The sequence below is a fragment of the Mustela lutreola genome, chromosome 8 (genome assembly GCF_030435805.1).
Source record: "Mustela lutreola isolate mMusLut2 chromosome 8, mMusLut2.pri, whole genome shotgun sequence".
Lineage (NCBI taxonomy): Eukaryota > Metazoa > Chordata > Mammalia > Carnivora > Mustelidae > Mustela > Mustela lutreola.
Window position 1 is genome coordinate 59,365,334 of NC_081297.1, and position 24,878 is coordinate 59,390,211.

Below are 24,878 nucleotides of genomic sequence, written 5' to 3' on the forward strand. Positions count from 1 at the left end.
GTTCTTTATATATCTTGGATACCAGCCCTTTATCTGTAATACCATTTTCAAATACCTTCTCCCATTCCATGGCCTGCCTCTTAGTTTTGCTGACTGTTTCCTTTGCTGTGGAGAGCTTTTTATCTTGATGAAATCATAAAAGTCCATTTTTGCTTTTATTTCCCTTGTCTTTAGAGATGAGTCTTGAAAGAAGTTGTGGTGGCCAATGTCAAAGTGTTCTCCTCTAAGATTTTGATGCTTTGCTGTCTCATATAGAGATCTTTCATCCATTTTGAGTTTATCATCAGTATGGTGTAAGAGAATGGGCCAATTTTACTCTTCTGAATATGGCTGTCCAATTTTCCCAGAACAATTTGTTGAAGAGACTGTTTTCTTTCCATTGGATAGTCTTTCCTGATTTGTTGAAGATTAGTTGACTACAGAGTTGAAGGTTGATGTCTGGGTTCTCTATTATGTTCCATTGATCCATGTGTCTGTTATTGTGCCAATCATGCTGTCTTGAGGATCCCAGCTTTGTAATATAGTTTGAAGTCAGGCATTGTGATGCCCCCAGCTTTGGTTTTCTTTTTCAACACTTCCCTGGCAATTCAGGGTCTTTTCTGGTTCCATACAAATTTTAGGATTATTTTTTCCAGCTCTGTTAAAAACATCAATAGTATTTTGATATCATGGATTGCACTGAAAATGTAGATTGCTCTGGGCAGCAGAGACTTTTTAACAATGTTTATTCTTCCAATCCATGAGCATGGAATAGTTATCCACCCTTTTGTGTCTTCCTCAGTTTCTTTCATAAGTGTTTTGTAGTTTCTAGAATACAGATCCTTTACCTCTTTGGTTAGATTTATTCCTTGGTATCTTATGGTTTCTGTTGCTATTATAAATGGAATTGATTCCCTAATTTCTCTTTCTACAGTTACATTGTTAGTATATAGAAAAGCAACTGATTTCTGTGCATTGTTTTGTATCCTGCCACGTTGCTGAATTGCTGTATGAGTTCTGGTATTTGGGGGTGGAGTCCTTTGGGTTTTCCACATAAAGTATCATTTCATCTGTGAAGAGAGAGAGTTTCACTTCTTCTTTGCTAATTTGAATGGCTTTTATTTCATTCCATTGTTTAATTGCTGAGGCTAGAACTTCCAGTACTATGTTGAACAAAGGTGGTGAGAGTGGGCATCCTTGTCATCTTCCTGACCTTAGGGGAAAAGTGCTCAGTTTTCCCCCATCAGCTTATCTTATACATCATTGATTTGATCTTCTTCCTCATTTACCCAGCTGTTAGAGTATCCAGTTTAGAGTGCATCTCATTTATGGCATTTTTAAGTTTGGCCTGATTAAATCTCATTTCTACCTATAGAGATTCTATATTGTCACTAATGCTTTTTTCAAGTGTAGCTATTGACTTCATGATTGCTATCCTAAATTCTGTCTCTGACACCTTGCCTATATCAAAATCAATTAGTTCTATGGCAGAGGACAATGTCTCTGGTTCTTTTCTTTGTTGAGGGTTCTTCCTCCTAGTTATTCTGCTAAGGGATGGTTGAGCAAATGAACAGAATCCAAAATATCAATGATGATGCAAGCAAAATGCACCCTAGAAAAAATCTGAAGTGGTGAGAAGCTACCACAGATATGCAAACAAAGCCAAGAAGATCCAAAATAACTTTTAAAAAATGTGTGCAGTGGGGAGAGATTATACTATCTTAGGGTGGACAAAGCAGGGTGATCTACCTGTTCCTGCTTGATTTTTGTTCTGTTAGTGTTAGAAGACACCATATTTCAAAATTGCAAAAAATAAGAATATCTATATATCCATTGGAAAGTTATATGAAGAAGAATAAAATGTGACCATTCTCTTAAACTGTATACAAAGATAAACTCGAAATAGATAAAAGACCCCAATGTGAAACAGGATTCCATCAGAGTCCTAGAAGAGAACATAAGCAGTAACCTCTTTGATATCAGCCACAGCAACTTCTTTCAAGATATGTCTCCAAAGGCAAAGGAAACAAAAGCAAAAATGAACTTTTGGGACTTCATCAAGGTCGAAAGATTCTGCACAGCAAAGGAAACAGTCAAGAAAACAAAGAGGCAATTCATGGATTGGGAGAAGATATTTGCAAATGGCAGTACAGACAAAAGGTCGATATCCAGAATCTAAAAAGGACTGCCCAAACTCAACACACACACAAAAAAGAATCATATCAAAAAATGGGCAGAAGACATGAACAGACACTTCTCCAATAAAGACATACAAATGGTATCAGACACATGAAAAAATGTTCATCATCACTAGCCATCAGGGAGATTCAAATTAAAAACACATTGAGATATCACCTTACACCACTTAAAATGGCCAAAATTAGCAAGACAGGAAACAACATTTGTTGGAGAGGAAGTGGAGAATGTGGAACCCTCTTACCTGTTGGTGGGAATGCAAGTTGGTGCAGCCACTTTGGAGAACAGTGTGGAGATTCCTTAAGAAACTAAAAATAGAATAAAAACGTATCTATCAATAATCACTCTCAATGTGAATGACATAAAGGCACCCCTAAAAATGACACAGGGTTACAGATTGGATAAAACAATAGGACCCATCCATATGTTGTCTACAAGAGACCCATTTCAAACCTAAGGATACGCCCAGACTGAAAGTGAAGGGATGAAGAAGCATCTTTCATGCCAATGGGCCTCAAAAGAAGGTCAGGATAGCAATTTTCATATCAGATAAATTAGATTTTAAACTAAAGACTGTAGTCAGAGATACAGGACACTACATAATTCTTAAAGGGATTATCTACCAAGATGATCTAACAATTGTAAATATCTATGCCCCCAATATGGGAGCAGCCAATTACATAAGAAAACTATTAATCAAGATAAAGAGTCATATTGATATGAATACATTAATAGTAGGAGAACTTAACAGGCTTCTCAGTAATGGACAGATCATCAAAGGAAAAAAAAAAAATCAATAAAGAAACAAAAGCAATGAATGCATATTGGACCAGATGGACCTCATAGATATATATAGAACATTTCACCCTAAAACAACAGAATACTCATTCTTTTCAAGTGCACATGGAACCTTCTCCAGAATAGACCACATACTGGGTCACAAATCAAGACTCAACTGATACAACTCAGTCAAAAGACTGAGATGATTCCCTGTATATTCTCAGATCACAATGCTTTCAAACTGGAGATCAATCACAAGGAAAAGTTTGGAAGTAACTCAAAAATCTGGAGGCTAAAGACCACCTTGCTTAAGAATGCTTGGATCAACCAGGAGATCAAATAAGAACTGAAACAATTCATGGAAACCAATGAGAATGAAGACACTTTAGTCCAAAACCTATGGGATACAGCAAAGGCAGTCCTAAGGGGTAAATACATAGCCATCCAAGCCTCCCTCAAAAAAACTGAAAAATCCAGAATACACCAGCTGCCTCTACACCTTAAAAAACTGGAGAATCAACAACAAATCAAACCAACTCCACACACAAGAAATAATCAAGATTAGAGCAGAGATCAATGAGATAGAAACTAGAGATACAGTAGAATGTATCAATGAAACTAGAAGCTGATTTTTGAAAGAATCAGTAAGTTTGATAAACCATTGGCCATGCAAATCCAAAAGAAAAGGAGGAAGGCTCAAATTAATAAAATTATGAGTGAAAAGGGAGAGATCACAACTAACACCAAGGAAGTAGAAACAATCATCAGAAGTTATCAACAGTTATATGCCAATAAGCTAAGCAACCTAGATGAAATGGATACATTCTGGGAAAACTATAAACTCCCAAAATTGAACCAGGAAGAAATTGGCAACCTGAAGAGTGATATCTAATAACGAGATTGAAGCAGCAATCAAATACCTCCCCCAAAACAAGAGCCCAGGACCTGACAGATTCCCTGAAGAATTCTACCAAACATTCAAAGAGGAAATAATACCTATGCTTCTGAAGTTGTTTCAAAAAATAGAAACAGAAGGAAAGCTTCCAGTCTCTTTCTGTGCAGCCAGCATTACCCCAATCCCCAAACCAGGCAGAGACCTCACCAAAAAGGAGAATTTCATACCAACATCCCAGGTGAAATTGGATGCTAAAGGGGGAGGAGTCAAGATGGCAGAGAAGTAGCAGGATGAGAGAACATCAGGTAGCAGGAGGTCAGCTAGATAGCTTATCAAACCATTCTGAACCACTACAAATCCAAAACGATATCGAAGAGAAGAAGAGCAACAATTCTAGAAACAGAAAATTGACCACTTTCTGAAAGATAGGACCAGCATTACCCTGATCCCCAAACCAGGCAAAGACCCCACCAAAGAGGAGGATTTCAGACTAATATCAATGATGAATATGGATGCTAATATTCTCAACAAGATTCTAGCAAACAGGATCCAACAGCACATTAAAAAGATTATCCACCATGATCAGGTGGGATTCATCCTTGGGTTACAAGGATGGCTCAACATTTGCAAATCACTCAGTGTGATAGAACAAATTAATAAGAGAAGAGAGAAGAACCATATGGTCCTCTCAATTGATGCAGAAAAAGCATTTGACAAAATCCAGCATCCATTCCTCATTAAAATGCTTCAAAGTATAGGGATAGAGGGAACATTCCTCAACTTCATCAAATCTATCTATGAAAAACTCACAGCAAACATCATCCTCAATGGAAAAAAGCTTGCAGCCTTCCCATTGGGATCAGGAACACAAGGATGCTCACTCTCACCACTTTTGTTCAATATAGTATTAGAAGTCCTAGCAACAGCAATCAGACAACAAAGAGAAATAAAAGGTATTCAAATTGGCAATGAAGAAGTGAAACTCTCTCTCTTCAAAGATGACATAATACTTTATATGGAAAACCCCAAAGACTCCACCCCCAAACTACTAGAACTCATACAGCAATTCAGCAATGTGGCAGGAAACAAAGTCAATATACAGAAATCAGTTGTTTTCTTATATACCTAACAAAGAAAATACAGAAAGGGAAATTAGAGAATCAATTCCATTTACTGTAGCACCAAGAACCATAAGATACCTGAGAATAAACCTAACCATAGAGGTAAAGGATCTGTACTCGAGGAACTAGAGAATACTCATGAAAGAAATTGGAGAAGACACAAAAAATGGAAAACCATTCCATGACCTTGGATTGGGAGAATAAATATTTTTAAAATGTCTATACTGCCTAGAGCAATCTATACCTTTAATACAATTCTGATCAAAATTCCACTGGTATTTTTCAAAGAGCTGGAGCAAATAATCCAAAAATTTGTATGGATCCAGAAAAGACCCTGGATTGTTAAGGAAATGTTGAAAAAGAAAAACAAAACTGGGGGCATCACGTTACCTGATTTTAAGCTTTACTACAAAGCTGTGATGACCAAGACAGCATAGTACTGGCATAAATACAGACACATAGACAGTGGAACAGAGTAGAGAGTCCAGATATGGACCCTTAGCTCTATGGTGAAACAATCTTCAACAAAGCAGGAAAAAAATATCCAGTGTGGGGGGGAAACTCTTCAATAAATAAAGTCTCTTCAATAAATGGTGCTGGGAAAATTGGTCAGCTATATGTAGAAGAATAAAACTCATCCATTCTCTTATACCGTACACAAAAATAAAATCAAAATGGATAAAAGACCTCAACGTGAGACGGAATTCATCAGAATCCTAGAGGAGAACATAGGAAGTAATCTCTTTGATATCAGCCACAGCAACTTCTTTCAAGATATGTCTCCAAAGGCAAAGGAAACAAAAGCAAAAATGAATTTTTTTTTCAATTTATTTATTTTCAGAAAAACAGTATTCATTATTTTTTCACCACACCCAATGCTCCATGCAATCCATGCCCTCTATAATACCCACCCCCTGGTACCCCAACCTCCCAACCCCCGCCACTTCAAACCCCTCAGATTGTTTTTCAGAGTCCATAGTCTCTCATTTTGGGACTTCACCAAGATCAAAAGCTTCTGCACAACAAAGGAAACAGTGAACAAAACAAAGAGGCAACCCATGGATTGGGAGAAGATATTTGCAAATGACAGTACAGACAAAAGGTTGATATCCAGGATCTATCAAGAACTCCCCAAACTCAACACACACAAAACAGAGAATCATGTCAAAAAGTGGGCAGAATACATGAACAGACACTTCTCCAATGAAGACATACAAACAGCTGTCACACACATGAAACGATGTTCATCATCACTAGACATCAGGGAGATTCAAATTAAAACCACATTGAGATACCACCTTACACCACTTAAAAGGGCCAAAATTAGCAGGACAGGAAAAAACGTGTGTTGGAGAGGAAGTGGAGAAAAGGGTACCTTCTTATACTGTTGGTGGGAAATCAAGTTGGTGCAGCCACTTTGGAGAACAGTGTGAAGATTCCTCAAGAAATTAAAAATAGAGCTTCCCTGTGGCTCTGCAATTGCACTACTGAGTATTTACCCCAAAGATACTGATGTAGTTAACAGAAGGTCCATCTGTACCCCAACGTTCACAGCAGCAATGGCCACAGTCACCAAACGTGGATAGAACCAAGATGCCCTTCAACGGACGAATGGATAAGGAAGATATGATCCATATACACTATGGAGCATTATGCCTCCATCAGAAAGGATGAATACCCAACTTTTGTAGCAACATGGGTGGGACTGGAAGAGATTATGCTGAGTGAAATAAGTCAGCAGAGAGAAACAAGTATCATATCGTTTCACTTATTTGTGGAACATAAGAAATAACACAGAGGACATGGGGAGATGGAGAGGAGAAGGGAGTTGAGAGAGATTGGAAGGGGAGATGAACCATGAGAGACTATGGACTCTGAAAAACAATCTGAGGGTTTTGAAGGGGTGGGGCGTGAGAGGTTGGGGGAACCAGGTGGTGGGTATTAGAAAGGGCATGTATTGCCCTTGAGCATTGAGTATTGAGCACTGGGTGTGGCGCATAAGCAATGAATTGTAGTACACTGAAAAGTAATTTAAATTTTTTAAAATAATTAAATAAATAAATCATCTAAGTCCTTTAAAAAAGAATATCTATATATCTATATATTTATATAGCTCAAGATAAAGTTGAGTACAGTGAAAGATGTGCTAGTATGGGGCATAAATCTATAAAATGTACACAGTACAAAAATTAAAGTTAAAAATGACTTAAAAACATAAGTTGGGAAATGACTATTCCTGATACAGGAATATGGTAAAAAAGAAAAGAAAAGAAATAAAAAGAAATGTAAAGTTTTAGCCTGAAGTACAAACCAGTCATGACAGAACATCTGGACATCTCTATATCTGGACATCTCTATTTTCCCCTGGCACTGAAGTTTTATAGTCCTGTGTAAATAAGCTTATGATTCACTTGTTCTTCCTATTTGTCTTCTGGGGAGGGAGACTGCAGTTTAGCTTCTCAGGCATCTTTGCCTGGGTGTAGTTGCCCCACACCTTGTCAGGGGTTTGGGCTTAATGTGAGCTTGTCATCTGTCTGTCTGGCTTTTGCTCCCTGGTGGCTTTCCACTTCTCTTTAGAGGGTCAGAGCAAATATAGCCATGTGGGAATCTCTGGCCCAGAGCCACAAGTTTGTAGTCCCTTTCTTCAATAAATCCTCCGGGCTAAACTGTCTCCACTTCTGTGTGTACCAAACTACACAGACTCTCACTATTCATGCCTGCTGTAACTCTCCTGGGGGGATCTCTGAGCATTTCTGCACTTTGTGACTTTGCAATTACTAGCAGCTATGGGCTCACATGTGCACCCTCTTCCTCAGCAACTGGCTGAGTGCAGCTCCATTGTCCTTTCAGGGGTCACAGTGCCCTGAGAGCTGTTGCCCTGTCATGGATACAAGGGTTTCTGTATCTCCCCTGGGATGTTAAACACCCCACACCTTCTAGTCCTTTTTATAGTGTTCAGGCAGAGAGTCTTCTCCCTACTGACCTGGCTTAAATTTTAGAATGACAAAACCCCTCTATGCTCACTGACCATAACTAGTCTCCCTGCTCCATGGTTTGGGTGCTCTATCAGTTCAGCCTCCCGCCCCCCCATAATTTCTGAGTTTCCTAGAATCCTGAGACCAAAATGATCCACCTAGAATTCTACCCTATTTATCCTCTGTACCTTTTTCAGAGAGGGATGTCTGTCAGTGCAGCAGATTTCTAGGGGTCCTGATTTAGTGTTCAGGTGTTAGATCACTTTCCAGTGGCTGGCTTATGGGAGGCTCCCTCCCCACTCCATTTATCTTCTGATATTTCCCTCAAAGATTCAAAGTTCCATACCTGTTACCTTTCAAAGAGTAGTCATTTTTCTGCTTGTAGACATCCAGATAAATCTTCTCACATTTCAGGTTAAATGCATGTGTGTTCAGAATAACTTGATAGATATCCTGCTAAATTCAAGGAACTAGATGAAACAAGGTCCCCTACTCTCCCACCATCTTCCCTGAACTATGCTGCATTTTATTCTTAATCAAAGTTATGTGATGGGACACCTGGGTGGCTCAGTGTGTTAAGTCTCTGACTCTTGATTTTGGCTCAGGTCATGATCTCAGGGTTGTGAGATCAAGCCCTCTGTCAGGCTCTGTTCACAGTGCAGAGTCTGCTTCTCTCTCTCTTGGCCTCTCCCCCTACTCATGCTCTCTCTCTTTCTCTCAAATAAATAAATAAACATTTAAAAAAAAAGTTATGTGATTTGGGACACATATGAGTCACCATTTACTTATTTACTTTTACAGCATAAAATATAAAATAAAAGTATTTTTTTACTATACTAGCATACCATATGATTTTTTATTATACTAGCATAGTGAATTTTCTTAATATAAGGACAAAGAATGACAGTGATATTTTAATTGCAACTTTCTACTTTTAAATACCTTTATTTAAATAGAGAATGTATATCAGGACATCAAAAGACAAGCAAAGGTAAAATCTCAAAGAAATCATCATAAAATTGTTTTAAACTGATCAAGATTTTACAGGAAATCAAACATAAAAATAAAATATACTACACAGATATGGAAATAATTAAGTCTCCATGAACTAATACATAAAGTTGATTAAAATAATCGTTCAAATACTTGCTACATTTAAATGGAGGAATAAGAGAAAGAGGTCAAATTTTAGAACTCTTACAATGGAACAGAAAAATAAAGTTTCAGTATTTTGAAAGGGAAGTGTTATTAAGAAACAAGAGCTAATGTAAACATCATGACACTTCAGAAAGAAGTGAAAGGACAGATATGACTATATATTGGATGGTGCAATGGTAAAATTGGGACCAAATCTAAGCACTTCTTTTTGCAATTTTCCTTATTAACTTTCCTTATATATATCTCATTATGATTTATTTGAATAAAACCAGAAATCTTTGTAGGAAGTTCTTAAATGCTTGCTTTACCTGCTGGTTCCTTAGAGTATAAATGAAGGGGTTTAAAAGCGGAGCAATAGAAGTATTGAGAATTGCCACTCCCTTCATTAAGGATATCCTCTGTTTGACTGAGGGTTTAATGTACATGAAGATGCAGCTGCCATATGAGAGGGAGATGACAATCATGTGAGAAGAACATGTGGAGAAAGCCTTTTTTCTCTGGTTGGCAGAAGGAATTTTTAAAATTGTCAAGGCGATGCATGTGTATGATAGAATCACTAATGCCAAAGTGACCAGCAGAGTCACCAAAGCTAAGATGAAACTCATCATTTCCAACACATGTGTATCAGTGCAGGAGATTTGCAAGAGGGGAGCAGTGTCACAGTAGAAATGATCGATGATATTGGAGTCACAGAAGTCCAGGCTTAAGCCTAAAATGAGTCCTGGAAAGATGATGAGGAAACCAGTGATCCAAGAGCTAAGGACTAACTGGATACAGATTTTGCTGTTCATAATGGTCGTATAATGCAAAGGCTTACAGATGGCAACATAACGATCATAGGACATGACAGCCAGGAGATAAAATTCAGATGCACCGAGAAGGAAGGCAAAAAATAACTGAGTTGCACAACAATTATAGGAAATCGTTTTGTCACCGGTTGCCATGCTCACAAGCAATTTGGGAATGCAGACTGTCGTATAAGAAATTTCTAAGAAAGAAAAATTTCGAAGAAAGAAATACATAGGGGTCTTGAGATGAGAATCCAGCAAAGTGAGAGTAATGATAACTAAGTTTCCTGAGATGCTTAACAAGTAGGTGAGGAGTAGGAAGATAAATAACACAATCTTCAATTTGGGGTCCTGTGTCAATCCTGCTAAGATAAATACTGTCACAGTTGTACGGTTTTCCATCTTGACCTCCTGATATACTTTTGCTCTGGTAAAAATATTGAAAAAAAAATATGTACAGGTACCAAAGATATAATGTGAAGATAACATTGTCAAAATATTAGTAATTGCTATTGGTTATACATATTAATGATTAATGTAAAATAAACTCTAACAAAAGCTGTTGCATTGCTTTTGAAGAAAGACAAATATTTTCTACAAATCTGTTGAAATAAAAACCCATCTTATAAATCATCTTTAAATGTGGCTTACATTTATGATAATGAGGTGAAGAAATGAACAGGCATGTGGAAAAAATTTATTTCCTCTTTTCTCAGTATGTAAGGACTAAAATGTCATTGTAGTTATACTCAGCCTGATGACTATATAAATATCATTATCTCAAGGAACTGACCATGTGTGCGACAGAGAAACAACATGATGTATGAATGTTTAAGATGGTTGAAATAGAAATCCAGCTTTGGGTATAAGATCAACCTGGAAGCAATTCAGTATAACAATTGTAGCTTTTCCCAGGTTCGGCCTGTGCCACATCCACTCAGCTAATGAACACACTTTCTTGGTCCTATCTGATTTTTTTATTCCTATAAATCAGTGTAGTGGCTTTTGTCTCCATTCCATCTCTTCATTTCTTCACTTTTATCATCTCCTATGCCACTATTAAATTTATCTGATTGCATAGTAAAACTAACTTGAAAAGAATTAAACAAATTCAGTGTTTCTTCTAGTTATAGTTCTCAAAACAGGAAGAGAATAACACAATAAAATGCAAAATAAAGTGAATAAGCATTCAGAGAGGGGGAAATGAAATAGGGAAAGAAGAGAAGGAAGACAAAAGAAGTAGAAAAGAGGTAGCACCGTAGGCGAAGACCATAAAGAGAAAAACTTACCATTAAGATTAGAGTCTTCTTCAGATGAGACAGTGACTGGTATTTAGCTCTTGGCTTTTTACCTGATGTGTAGAAATGGGTTACAGCAAAGCTGAAGAGGAAAACAGAAAAATAAAATTTTTGCAAATTTTACTGTGATGATCAGTCACTTGGCAAGTGTTCAGACACTTGCAGGTAATACTGACTGATCCCAAATAATATGATAAGCCAAAAGCCAAGCCAACTCAAAAGCCAAGGCAATTCAATGTCCCTGCCTATTGATTTGTCCCTGAGTTGATTTTGTGGTTGGAAATTATATAAGCTTTCATCAGACTAAATGTCATGAAAACTCCTGGGTATAAGCATTTCATCCCTGGGGGGGGGCAAATTTCTTGTTTGAGGACTTCATTATTAGTTATGCTTCTTTGTGGACTTGATTATGAATATGAAACACTTGTTAAACAATTTTTTTTTTTTTTTTTTAGTTTCAGGAGTAGAATTTAGTGATGATCACTTACATGTAACACCCAGTGTTCATTATATCAATTGCCCTCCTTAATGTTCATCATCTAGTTACCCCATTCCCCTGCCCACCTCACCTCCAACAAAACTGTTTGCTCCCTATAGTCAGTGTCTTTTATGGTTTGCCTTCCTCTCTGTTTTTATCTTAGTTTATTTTTTCTTCCTTTTCTCTATGTTCTTCTTAAATTCCATGTATGAATGAAATCATATGGTATTTGTCTTTGACTTATATTGCTTAACATCATACCCTCTAGTTCCATCCATATAATTACAAATGGCAAAACTTCATTCTTTTTGATTGCTGAGAAATATTCTGGGGTGTGTGTGTGTGTGTGTGTGTGTGTGTGTGTGTGTATCTCATATCTTCTTTATCAATTCATCCATTGATGGACATCTGGGTTCTTTCCATAGTTACTGCTATAAACATTGGGGTGCATGTGCCTATTTGAGTCATTATGTTTGTATCCTATGTAGTAGTAATAGTAGTGCAGTTGCTGGGTTGGGGTAGTTCTATTCTTAACTTTTTGAGGCACCTCCATACTGTTTTCCAGAGTGGCTGCACAAGTTTGCATCCTCCATGGACCTATAAACGTTGTTTACATTGGTGGGAATGTAAACAATGTTTATAAATCCATGAAGAATGCATTATTATATACTGAGGAATCAAAGAAGCATAAGTCAATGTTCCTGACTATTGTAGTTTACCAATATATTGAGGAGACAGATTTCGTGCATGAATATAGCAATATACCATGTGCCATAAAGTTAATAGTAAATAAGACCCATTCTTACTATGGGGAGAGATTAAGAATGGATGCTTAAAAAAAAAAAGATGGATTCAAAGCTAAGCACTGGAGATTAGGAAGTAGAGTAAGGTATTTTAGGTAGGATAAACTGTGGGGAAAAGGTACACACAAATGAAAACTCATGAATTACTAAAAATTTATCAGAGAGAATACAATACAGTTTACTCTACGAAATACTTAAGGTCCTAGAGATTCTGGCTATTAGTACAAAAGTGTAATGATATCTTCTTAGTACTTATACACATTCTCCCAAACCTAAGGGACAATTCCTGAGGCAAGTAATTGTACTATAATGGATATAGTAATTTGGGTCAAAAACAGATCTATCACCCCCACAAGTAAAAATTTTATCAAATCAGACCTAGTTTTTCTCCTGCTCTCCAATTCCCTAGATATACACTGGAACAGTGTATTATGTTTAACAAGCCTATCACTTTTATTTATTTATTTATGTTAAAAGATGTAAGAAAATTTTCCCTACCTTCGAAATCCTGAACACATTTTTATTCAAAAATGATGTCTTTTAATAAGTTAATTTAAGATCCTCTATAATTAAGATAAGATCAGAATAACTTAAATCTATTAATATAAATAAATTACTCAGCGTTTTAGAGATGTTTATTTTCAGTATATAGATTATAAATCAGTCTTCAAAGCACAAAAACTTACAAACTGTTATTTTTTAAAAATATTTATTTATTTATTCATTTGACAGAGAGAGAGAACACAAGTAGGCAGAGAGGCAGGCAAACAGAGTGGGGAGGCACTCTGAACAGAGAGCCTGATGTGGAGCTCGATTCCAGGACCCTGAGACCATGACCTGAGTGGAAGGCAGAGGGTTAACCCACTGACCCTCCAAGTGCCCTTTATTCTTAAAGGTGTAAAAACAATTATACTGGCAAAGGATTTTGTTTGTTGATGTTCATGGTTTTTATATTCCTATTGCAGGATAAAGCACTTAGGCTTACTTTTTTTTTTTTTTTTCTTCTTCTCAGGCAGCACACTGAAATATGTAATTCTTAAAATAAGTTTTAATACTTGTGGACATTTCATGATTAGCTATTTATAGCTCAAATCAACAATTTAAACACCAAAGTATCTCTTTTATTCTTCATAGTCAATGTTTTTACGTTAATACAACAAGCACTAAAATTAAACAACTGTTATCCTATGAGATGATTATGGTTTATTTCCAGGGAATGCCCTAAACTGTGTGCATATCTCTCCAAGGAATTCAGCTCCAAAGGCAATATTTCCCTGAGGATCTTTGGTTTGTTTACTATACAAGAGATACAAAATATAGACTCCTTTCTATCTCCTTCAACTATGTTCTTAGGAGACTCTGTACAAAATATACTATATTAACATACTGGGCACACCCTTTATCTTCATTAATTTATTAGTTCATTTATTCTTTCCTGAAATACCTATTTATTGTGTGCTTGAAATGTATTGAGCACTCCTGGATGTCCTGACAGCTCCCCTACCCACTTCTGCCATGTGAGGACCTGGAGACAAGTCTATGAAACCTGTGAAGCCAGCTCTTACTAGACACCAAATCTGCTGGCACCCAGATCTTAGCCTTTCTAGCTTCTAAAACTGAGAAATAAATGTCTGTTGTTCAAGGCACCAAGTTACGGTGTTTGTGACAGCAGTCCAGATAGACTAAGACAGAAATAAAAGCAGAATTCATTGCCAACAGACTTGTCCCATAAGAAATGTTGAACAAAGTTCTCAGGGAAAACACAAATGATATAGGTCAGAAATCTGTCCTTCCTCAAGAAAATAAGAGTGTTGAAGAAGGAATAAGGGGATAAGTACATTCAACTGGATTTTCCACTAAAGTAACTCTTTCTGAGTAGAACCAACTATTAATTACCATTTATTAAAATTAATTATAAATCCATTGTTATTAGTATGTTTCTGTCTTTAATAATTGGCAATATTCTGAGGCCCAAATTAGATTATCTCTGACCACCTTCTTTCTTCATTCCCTATTTTCTTCTTCTTTATTTCCATCATATCCTTTCCTACCTTCCTTTTCCCTTCTTTATTATTGCTTCCTTTCTTGCGTTAATCAACAGACGGTTTTAAGGGGGAACATTATTGGACAAGATTGACAGACTTACAGAATTTACAGAATGCCTTCCATTTTGCCAACTTGGACACATGATCACTTAGATGAATCAATGTTTTCAAAGTCCATAACTTTGAAAAGTGACATAAATTTACAAAATCAAGAAACCAAGCGAGCTCCAAGCATGATAAAATGCCTACACACATTATAATCAAACTGTTAAAGAACAAAGACAGTGAGAAAAAGTGTGGCTAGCATTCATACCATGAATGTTGGAGGACAATGGCTTGAACAATTTCTGACTTCTTTTTATAAGCTAGGGAGGCCAGAAACTAGAGAGGAATCTTTAGATTGCTGAGGGAAAAAAAAAATTGTCAATTTAGAATTCTATACATTAAAACTATGCTTCAACATGAAAAGGAAATAAAGACATTTTCAGATAAAATAAAACCACAAGCATTTTTCAGTAACACATCAGCACTACAAGAAATGTAGCAGGAAGTTTTTCAGCTGAAGAAAACTGAATCCAGATGGAAAACTGGAATTTCAGGGAGGAATTAGAAATATCAGAAATTTTAAATGTGGGGTAAATATCAGAGACTAACTTTTTTTCAATGAGCCTGAAATAAAATAAGAATTATTCATAAAGAAATGTAAATATATGTGCATTAAAAGAATTATTTTAAAATTAGTAACAAAAATTCTATCTAAAGTAGAAGTTCAATGGATGGGCTGAACAGCAGAAGGGTAATTATAAAACAAAAGAGTGAACTTAAAGATTGATAGAGACCACTCAATTTGAAAAACAAAAAAAAAGTAAATTATATATATTTAATGAATAGAGCCTCTGTGACCTAGGGACAATATCAAAAGGTCTAATATATACATGTATATAATTTAAACTTAAAAAAGCAAGAGATATTATAAATCAGCACTGTCCAATAGAAATATAATGCAAAACACAAATGTAAGCCACATTTGCAATTTCAAATTTTCTGATAACCTTATTTTTAAAAAGTGAAAGAAAACAAGTGAAATTAATTTTAATAACATATTTAACCCAATACATCCCATGGATTGTCATTTCAGCATCTAATACATATTAAAAATTAGTGAGATCTTTTACATTTTTGCACTGCCTTTGAAACATGATATACATTTATATTTATAACACATCTCAGTTTGGACTAGACATATTTCAATTTTTAATGGCTACCAAATTGGATAATGTAAACATAGTTAGATAATATAAGGCATTTGTTGTTTGTGTCTTCATTTTGGCTTCTCAGCAGTTTCAGACCAAAATTCTGGTATGTATGAAAAACCTGTGGATATTAAAAACAACCCCATAAACAACTAATGGGTCAAAGAATAAATCACAAAGAAGATTAGAAAACACTTGGGAACAAATGAACACAGACACCCAAGCTATCAAAACTTACAAAATACAGTAAGAGCAGTGTACAGAGGGAAATTTATAGTTTTAGGCATCTGCTTTAACAAAAAAGATGGATCTCATATCAGTAATCTAAGTTCAAACTTACAGATTTAAGAAAAAAACAAAAGAGTAAAAGAAACCCAAAGCCATCAGAAAGAAGTGAATAATAAATAGTAGAGTGGAGATAAATGAAATATAGGAAAGGGAAAAATTAGAGAAAATCAGTAAATCCCGAAGTTGTTTCTTTCAAAAGTTCATCAAAGCTGACAAAACTTTAGCTGGATTGACCAAGAAAATAAAAAAAAAAAAAAAAAGGGAAGGCTCAAATTGCTAAAATCAGGAATCAAAGTTGGTTCATGACTATTGACCTTGTAGAAATAGAGAAGAGTATAAGAATGTACTATCAGCCATTGTGCATCAACAAATTAGATAGCGTAACTGAAACACAGTTCATAAAATCCACAAATTACCCCTTACTCAGGTGACACAGGTATGTAATAGACCTATAGTTATTGAAGAAATTGAAACAGTAATTCAAAACCTCTATATAAAGACTATCTAAGACCAGATGAATTTCCACAAAGCTTTAAAGAGTTAACACTAATCCATTTCACACTCTTCCAAATACTGGAGATTATAATACTCTTCCTCTTTGATTGTATGAGGACAGCATTACTCTGATTCAAAAACCGGATAAAAATATCAGAAATACAGATCTCTATCCCTTATGAACATCAATGCAAAAATCCTCAGGAAAATACTAAGAAAGCAAATTCAGTTGTATTTAAAGGTAAGATACCATGATAAAGTGGGGTAGAATGTAAGGTGATCCAACATTTAAAAAAAATGAACCTACATAATATGTCAATGATAGAAGATGACGGAAGATGAAATAAAGGGAAAAAAACTCATGATTATTACAATAGATGCAGGAAAAGTCAAGCTTTGACAAGATTTGAAATCCTTTCAGAAGAAAAATACAGTAAATGCAGAGTAGAAAGGAACTTCCTCAAACTGCTGAAAAGCATTCATGAGAACCCTACAGCTAATGTCCCATTCAAGGCTGAAAGACTGAAAGCCTTCCCCCAAACATCAGGAACATGACAAGGATGTCCACTTTTTCCAACTGCTATTCAACATTGTGCTGGAAGTTCTAGACAGAACAGTTAGACAAAAATAATAAATAAATAAATAAATAAATAAATAACACTTGAATTGGAAAGAACTTTTAGATCTTTATAGAGAAATCAAATAGAATAGGTAAGTCCAGAATAATCTCATACATCTAAGGCCAATTAATTTTTGAGTAGGTTACAAGACTATTCAATGGAGAGAATAATCTTTTACATAAATGGAGCTAGAATGACTGGATGGCCACATGCTAAGAATATTAGAGCCCTGGGTCATACTATCACAAATTAATATATCAATGACTTAGATGTAAGAACCAAAACTATAAAATTTGTATCAGTAAATGTTGGAATCTTACTGATTTGTATTTAGCGGTGAATTCTTCTACATGACACCACAGAAATGACCAAAAAAAGAAAAAAATAAATTGGACTCTATCTAAATTAAAAGTTTGAGGTGCCTGGGTTAAGTGTCTGCCTTCAGCTCAGATCATGATCTGAAGGTCCTGAGATTGAGCTCCCCCATCAGGCTCTCCCCTCAATGGTAAATCTGCTTTTCTCTCTCCATCTGCCTCTGTGATCTCTTTTGCTTTCATCCTCTCTCAAATAAATAAATAAAATATTTTAAACTATTTAATTAATTAAAAGTTTTTGTGCATCAGAAGACCTTGCCATAGAAGTATTAAAAAAAAACTGGAAGAAATATTTTCAGATCACTTATCTGATAAGGTTCTAGTATCCAGACTATATAAAGGACTATTACAAGTCAGCCACAATAAAAACACACAAAAAAATGCCAAGTAATCCAATTTTAAAATATGCAAAGTATTTGAGCAAACATTTCTCCAAATGGCCAACAAGGACATGCAATGATGCTACACATCATTAGTCATTATAAAAAATGCATGTGAAAACTATGGTGAATTATATTTCAATTATGGTCACTGGGGTGGGGGTTGGGGAACTGCTGGATGGCCATTATTTCAAAAAAAAAAAAAAAAAGATGTGAATATGAAGAAATTGGAAGCACAGTGCATTGTTAGTGGGAATGTAAAATGAGGAAAAAGTGGAAAGTTCGGGAGTTCCATTAAAAAAATTTAAACATAAAATTGTCATATGATTCAATGACACCATTCCTAGGTATTGACCCAAATAACTTGCTCACAAATGCTTGTAAGTATGCTATTGTTCAAAGCAGCCCTATTCACAGTAGTAAAAATATAGAAACAACTGAAATGTCAATTGACAGATGAATGGATGAAGAAAATGTGATATATATGTATAATGGGATGTTATCCAAAGAGAAAAAAGTGAAGTATTAATACATGCTTCAATGTGGATATACCTCGATATCATGATCCTAAGTGAAAGAAGCCAGACATAGAGGTCACAAATGGTATGATTCCACTTATGTGAAATATCCAAAATTGGATATCCACAGAGAAAGAAAACAGATTAGTATTTGCTAGGGGATTGTGAAAGAAGGAATGGGAAATGACTGCTAAATGGCTACAGAGCTTTCTTTTGGGTGAGCAATATTTGGAACTTACTATGGGTGGTGGCTGCAAAACAGTATGGATGGACTAAATGGCCCTAAACTGTACACTTTAAGATGATCAATTAAAAAAAATCTATGGAAATATCATAAAAATACAATAAATATGTTACGGAAAAAGAGTAGTACAGAACTGTATCACATAATGCAAATTGTGTTATTTTCTGGACTTTATGATTTTAATAGCTTAATTAAATGTGTGACTGGTTATCACTGTTCTCATCCTAAATAAATCTCATATTTGTTCCTAATCCTCTATTTATAAGTGCACATTCATAATTTGGAGGTTGTATTCTTAAAAGAGGGCACTGCAATTTGAAGAAACTTAAATATCCTCACACTCTATCCACACTTGGGAGTAGGAGAAAGGTAAAAATGAATCTCTATGTTGCCATATTGGAAACAAGCATCTCCATACAATAGTTGTGGATTAGGCCTTGAAAGCAATGAGTTCTGATGATGCTGGAGGAAAAAGAGTTCAGAGACTCTTAGAACAGAGAAAAAAAGAAATAAATAAAGGTAGAGTTTACTAAATGTATTTGAGTCTACTAAGGGTATAGCTGCGCTTCAGGAAGCCACCTGAACAGAGAATATTGAAGAGTACAAAAACAGTTATGCAATTTTTCAATAATTGAGGTATAGTTGATGTATAATATCATATTGGTTTTAGGTGCCCAACATAGTAATTTGACACTGAGATGCATTACCAAATGTTTATCACATTTATAATTACCATGTAATTATTTTAATTACATTACATTTAATTCATTACATTATTTTAATGAGAAAATGAAGCCCAGTGGAAACAGAACATTGCTAAATAAAGAGAATATAGGCCAAGATTTGGCTCAGATGGAAGAAAATTTTACACTGTCAAAATAATGTAAATTAAAAAAATAATAATGTAAATTAGTATAAAAATCCAACTGATCATTACAATAAAGTTATTTTCAAATTATATTAAATATTAAAAAGGGATGTGGGTACGAAGGATGGGAAATGTACGAATTTCAAGTGCCCACCTTCCATATTTAAGTCAGTAAATATTTAAATAGTTTCTAACTCAAAATATTAAGAAGTAAATGAAACAAGATGGGATTGGGAGGGAGACAAACCATAAGTGACTCTTAATCACAAAACAAACTGAGGGGTGCTGGGGGGAGGGGGTTTGGGAGAAGGAGGTGGGATTACCACTCTTTTTTAAAAAGAAATACATTTACTTTATATGTAATACAGAAAATGTCCTCCAAACTTAATATAAACTGGAGATATGGCTCTTTAAAGAAGAAATGAAATTAGATAAATTTCTTGTCCTGATAAAATCTTTGAGCTCACACAGTTGAGTGTGAGATATTGGGGTTAATGTATTTTGGATAAGAATGCAAGTTAAAAGTAGTTTAAAGTAATATAAAAATATGATGGATATGCAACATTCAGAAATTTCCTGTGTTCTGGGGCTCAAATCAATAGCAGACAGTTGGGAATGAAATTGCTACTAAATACAGTAAGGTTGGGGAATTTTTTTTTTTTTTAATTTAGTCATATTGATTGCATGAACCCGGACAAAAAAGTTGATTCATTTGTAAGCCATTGAAATAAAGGCCATGAAGTTAGAACTGTTTTTTTGTTTTTTTTACAACTCAGTTGACTTGTTCTTATAAGGAATCTTTGAACCTTCATTTCGTTGGAATCAGGCTTTGAATAGACATCCTTCATAACATTCAAAAGAATCTCAGAAATGTATTTTATTAAATGAATATATTGTTTTCCTCAGGTAATTATAATTACATATGTTTTTGGTATACAGGATCATTGTGAATGTTTTAAAATATGACATTGGAAAAATGAATTAGTACTACTTGAGACATTTCCTCTTATTGAATTCAATAGAATTTAAACATTTCATAAAACATCCAGTTTCATATCCCAAAGGAATCTCCTCTCCCTTACTGATAAATTGCTGAAGTGGTTACAGAAGTCCCAGGGCTTATAAAAATGGTCAGAAACAGTGACTATTTTATTGCCATTCACCAAGTATTTTATTTGCAGTTAAAAGAAGATAATGATGTCAAGTGGTTTCAATATTTTTTAGGGTTTTTTTTTTTTTTGCAGTTTTGTAATTTAAATTTAGCTTGGGAGTACGCATATATGAATTCACTTCTAACTTTATAATTTGGTACCCTATGTAATTCATCCTTTGTTGACTGACATTTTCTTATGCTTTTGACCTTAAAAAATAGACCGAACTTAGAAAAGGAAAGTAGACCAAACTTGGATTTCAAAAATTTAATCACTGAGTATAAAGTATGCTTAAATAGCCAGAATGTAGACATTTTTAGAGAAATGATACATTGGGGAGTCTGGGGAAGGAAAGGAAAAAAATGTAAGAAAGGAATGAAGTAAAAGAGGAAAATAATTTTAGTCCTATTGTAGTTATTTATAACCATTGGAAATATCTCTACATTTTTAAACACCTGAACTGGATTGTGTGAAATGTAATACCTTGAAAATGCATATAATAGGTTTAAAGCAACATATGACATGACATTCTTCTTAAGGAAAATATGGTCATGCTTTAGAAAAATTTGGTGATACACTTTTGAGATGATGAACATGAGGACGTAGGCATGGTATGAAGAAGATGGAAAGTAAAAACATTGAAAAGGCTAATAAAATTCTGAATTTTAAGGTGCTAACCACAAAACAAGTGAATAAGAGAAGAGAAGAAGGACATGAGTGAGAGAGAAGAGACTACCATGGCAATGGGGGGGAGCCATGCAGAGCAATGACACTAAAAACAATCTACCAGGTATAAGTAGATAATATCTTTTTTAAATGGCTTGTTTTCTAGAACCCTCTCCTGTTACTGCAAAAGTAAATAAAGAATGCTACATAAACAACACAGTCATCATGCATGAGGATATATTTCCTATCTACTTGGGTCCATATCAGAGAAATAAGAATAACCAGGATGAGTGAGACAAAAGTACACCCAAGTCTTCAGGAAAAAGGGGAAAGCAGACCTAAAGTGGTCATGAAGATTTCAATCTTGAAGAGTTTACGGAAGTTTGGTGAAAGTTCTGAATCCCCACTCAGGTATTTAGGTCAAGTTTTTGATTTTTAAAAGGCAAGGAGTCCTCAGCTGAAATCTAACTTACAGAATACTATCATAAGAAGTAATAAACTGAGAAAGAGATAAGTTTAGCAAAGAAGAGTGAGTTACCTGATGGTGTAAAATAACTTAATCTGAACTAAGTAGATTGGGGGAAAATTGCAACTACAGAAGACACAAGTTAAAATATTATGACAAATTTTCTGGATTTTTTTTGGTTTCTATTTTTATATGCCATATATTATCTTTCTGAAATTCCTGAATTTATGACACTTGAGAAATGACACTCCTAGATTTGCACTCGGTTAGTGAAATTTTGAGTACAAATTATATGAGCAAGTTTTTAGAGGCTGTTACTGCTGACTAGCATAACACTGAAGGAGGTTGTGTGGCAGGAGCAACACATGTATGGACAGTCTCAAGCTAATAGGTATCTCATGCAAGATTATACCTTTTATTTCTCATTTCTTCTTATTTTAAAATTATTATTTTTTTGGAAGTCAACAATAAAAAAAAAACACAGCACAGTAACAACCTTTATTCTTCTTGGACTGACTGATAATCCACAATTACAAGTGGTCATTTTTTTTTCTCCTTCTGAAACCTTCATGTTGCGTGTCAGTGGGAATCTAACCATAATCACCCTCACCCTACTGGACTCTCATCTAAAGACACCCATGTATTTCTTCCTCTGAAGTTTCTCATTTTTAGAAATTTCATTCACAACTGTCTGCATCCCCAGATTTCTTGCCAGTATGGCAACAGGTGATAAGTCCATTTCTTACTATAGTTGTGCAACACAGCTGTTTTTTACTATTGTGTTGGGTGCAATTGAAATTTTTCTTCTAGCTGCCATGTCTTATGACCGCTATGTGGCCATCTGCAAACCCCTGCATTACACCACCATCATGAGTGAAAGTCTGCAACTTGTTGGTCTTTGCTTCATGGTTGGCTGGTTTTAGAGTAATTATTCCACCACTCCTTGTGGGTCTCCAGGTAGATTTCTGTGCAACCAACGCTATAGATCATTTCTTCTGCAATTTTTTCTCCTATATAACACCTCTCTTGCACAGACACAGATGTAATAGATTTAATGGCATTTCTCTCAGCCATTTTGAACCTCCTGGTTACACTGACATTAGTGATTCTCTCCTACGCAAACATCATCAGGACTAGACTGAAGATACCTTCTTCTCAACAGAGGAAGAAAGCCTTTTCTACATGTTCTTCTCACATGGTAGTTGTGTCCATTTCATATGGCAGCTGCATTTTCATGTATGTGAAACCCTCTGCAAAGGACAGAGTATCTTTAAATAAAGGGATAGCCCTGCTCAGTACTTCTGTTGCCCCTCTGTTGAATCCCTTCACTTATATACTGAGAAACAAACAAGTGCAAGATGCTTTTAAGTACATGATCAAAAAGATTGAGATTTTCTCAGTGAAGTGAATCATTTTAGTGATATTACTGAGGTTATGAGTAAAAGAAAGCAAGAAGGATAAAGTGCTTCATAGAACTCTTAATTCTTTTTTTTTTTAAAGATTTTATTTATTTATTTGACAGAGAGAAATTACAAGTACACTGAGAGGCAGGCAGAGAGAGAGAGAAGGAAGCAGGCTCCCTGCTGAGCAGAGAGCCCAATGCGGGACTCGATCCCAGGACTCTGAGATCATGACCTGAGCTGAAGGCAGTGGCTTAACCCACTGAGCCACCCAGGCGCCCAGAACTCTTATATTATATTATATTATATTATATTATATTAATTCTTATATTCAAAATAAGAATAACTATTTTTCTTGCTATAATTTTCATGTTGGTCTAATTAATCCCCAAAGCTTAATTCTCTCCCTTTATCTGTCCCTTATTTAGGCCAAAATAATATGCCTTTTTATTTGGTGATTTTATCTATTTCCTAAAAAAATTCTCTCAGAGGAGGACAAAATACACTATATTTTTTCCTTGTTCTTATCCACTGTTCTGGAATTCACAGATTCAATTTTCCACATATTCTATATAGAGTTAATGCACCACCTAGAGTTGTGAAACTTAGCTGAGAAACACATACTTCTAGAAATGCCCAAATTGTCACTGAGTCAAGGCAAAATAAAAAATGGGAATTCACCTATAACCTTTAGAGGTATTGAATTACTAACCACTATGTCCTTAAATATTATGGAATTCTTTTGTTTCTGTAAATCGAGGTCATGGCAGCCATTTCAAATAATCAATTTGTAAATTTCTTTTACTTATTATTATTATTCGTTATCATATACTCTACCAGTAAAGAAAAAAAAAAACACAAACAAAAACACTTGAATTTCACAGTATTTGTATATTTGTTTATAAATTATATATTCACTATAGTATAGAATATTTAAACATGTTAATAGAAAAATAGAAATTAAGCAAAGATATTAAGCAAAAGAATCAATATAGTTTATAATACAGCAATATAGTTTATAATACAGATTTATGATATAATTTAATTTTAATGTTAATAGTACAACTATAAAATTCAATTTGATTTAACATGTATTATTATATTTGCAAATATCAGTTTATTATGTGATAAGTTAAATGAAATTCTTATTCTAAGCCTATCTGATCTTGGTAGTTGGAAGGGTCTTCATAGGGGCACCTGGGTGGCTCAGTGGGTTAAAGCCTCTGCCTTTGGCTCAGGTCATGATCTCAGGGTCCTGGAATCGAGCCCTGCATTAGGCTCTCTGCTCAGCAGGGAACCCTCTCTCTCTGCCTGCTTCTCTGCCTACTTGTGATCTCTGTCTGTCAAATAAATAAATAAATAAATTTTAAAAAAGAAGGGTCTTCATAGTTCAAAACTAATGCTTCACACTGCATGCTGATCACATCAAAAGAAGGGAGTCACAGTAATTATTATTCTGTTCTATTTGAATTTGTTTTTGATATTGAATTACTGCAATTCTGTCTGCTCTAATGTTAATATGCTGCCTAAACTTTTATTTTTATATAAGCATTTTTAAAGTGCACAGAAATTTTTACTTGGAATATTTTATAGAGATTATAATAATTCTAAGTTGTCCCAATAGGTGGATGAGAAATTT

The 24,878-nt window shown here is 34.9% G+C and overlaps 1 protein-coding gene and 1 pseudogene across 2 annotated transcripts; one reads left to right on the forward strand and one right to left on the reverse strand.

Moving 5' to 3' along the window:
* Positions 1 to 7,678: 7,678 nt before the first annotated feature.
* Positions 7,679 to 10,294, reverse strand: LOC131837870 (olfactory receptor 6C76-like). Of its 2 annotated transcripts, XM_059183532.1 has the most exons (2): positions 9,374 to 10,294; positions 7,679 to 7,699 (listed from the first exon to the last, which is right to left on the reverse strand). In XM_059183532.1, exons 1-2 carry the CDS (start codon positions 10,292 to 10,294, stop codon positions 7,679 to 7,681), a joined length of 942 nt encoding a protein of 313 aa, XP_059039515.1. The 2 variants fall into 2 exon arrangements, with proteins under 2 accessions (XP_059039515.1, XP_059039516.1); XM_059183533.1 differs by lacking the exon at positions 7,679 to 7,699 and having other exon boundaries at positions 9,359 to 10,294.
* Positions 10,295 to 21,659: 11,365 nt separating this feature from the next.
* LOC131839743 (olfactory receptor 6C74-like) lies at positions 21,660 to 23,247 on the forward strand (annotated as a pseudogene).
* Positions 23,248 to 24,878: the final 1,631 nt, after the last annotated feature.

Coding starts and splice junctions, on each gene's coding strand:
- LOC131837870 (XM_059183532.1), bottom strand. CDS start 10,294: ATGGAAAACCGTACAACTGTGACAGTATTTATCTTAGCAGGATTGACA. Junction 7,700..9,373: donor ACTTCCTACAAAGATTTCTG/GTTTTATTCAAA, acceptor TCCCCCCAGGAG/AGTTACAGCAGGCATGAATA.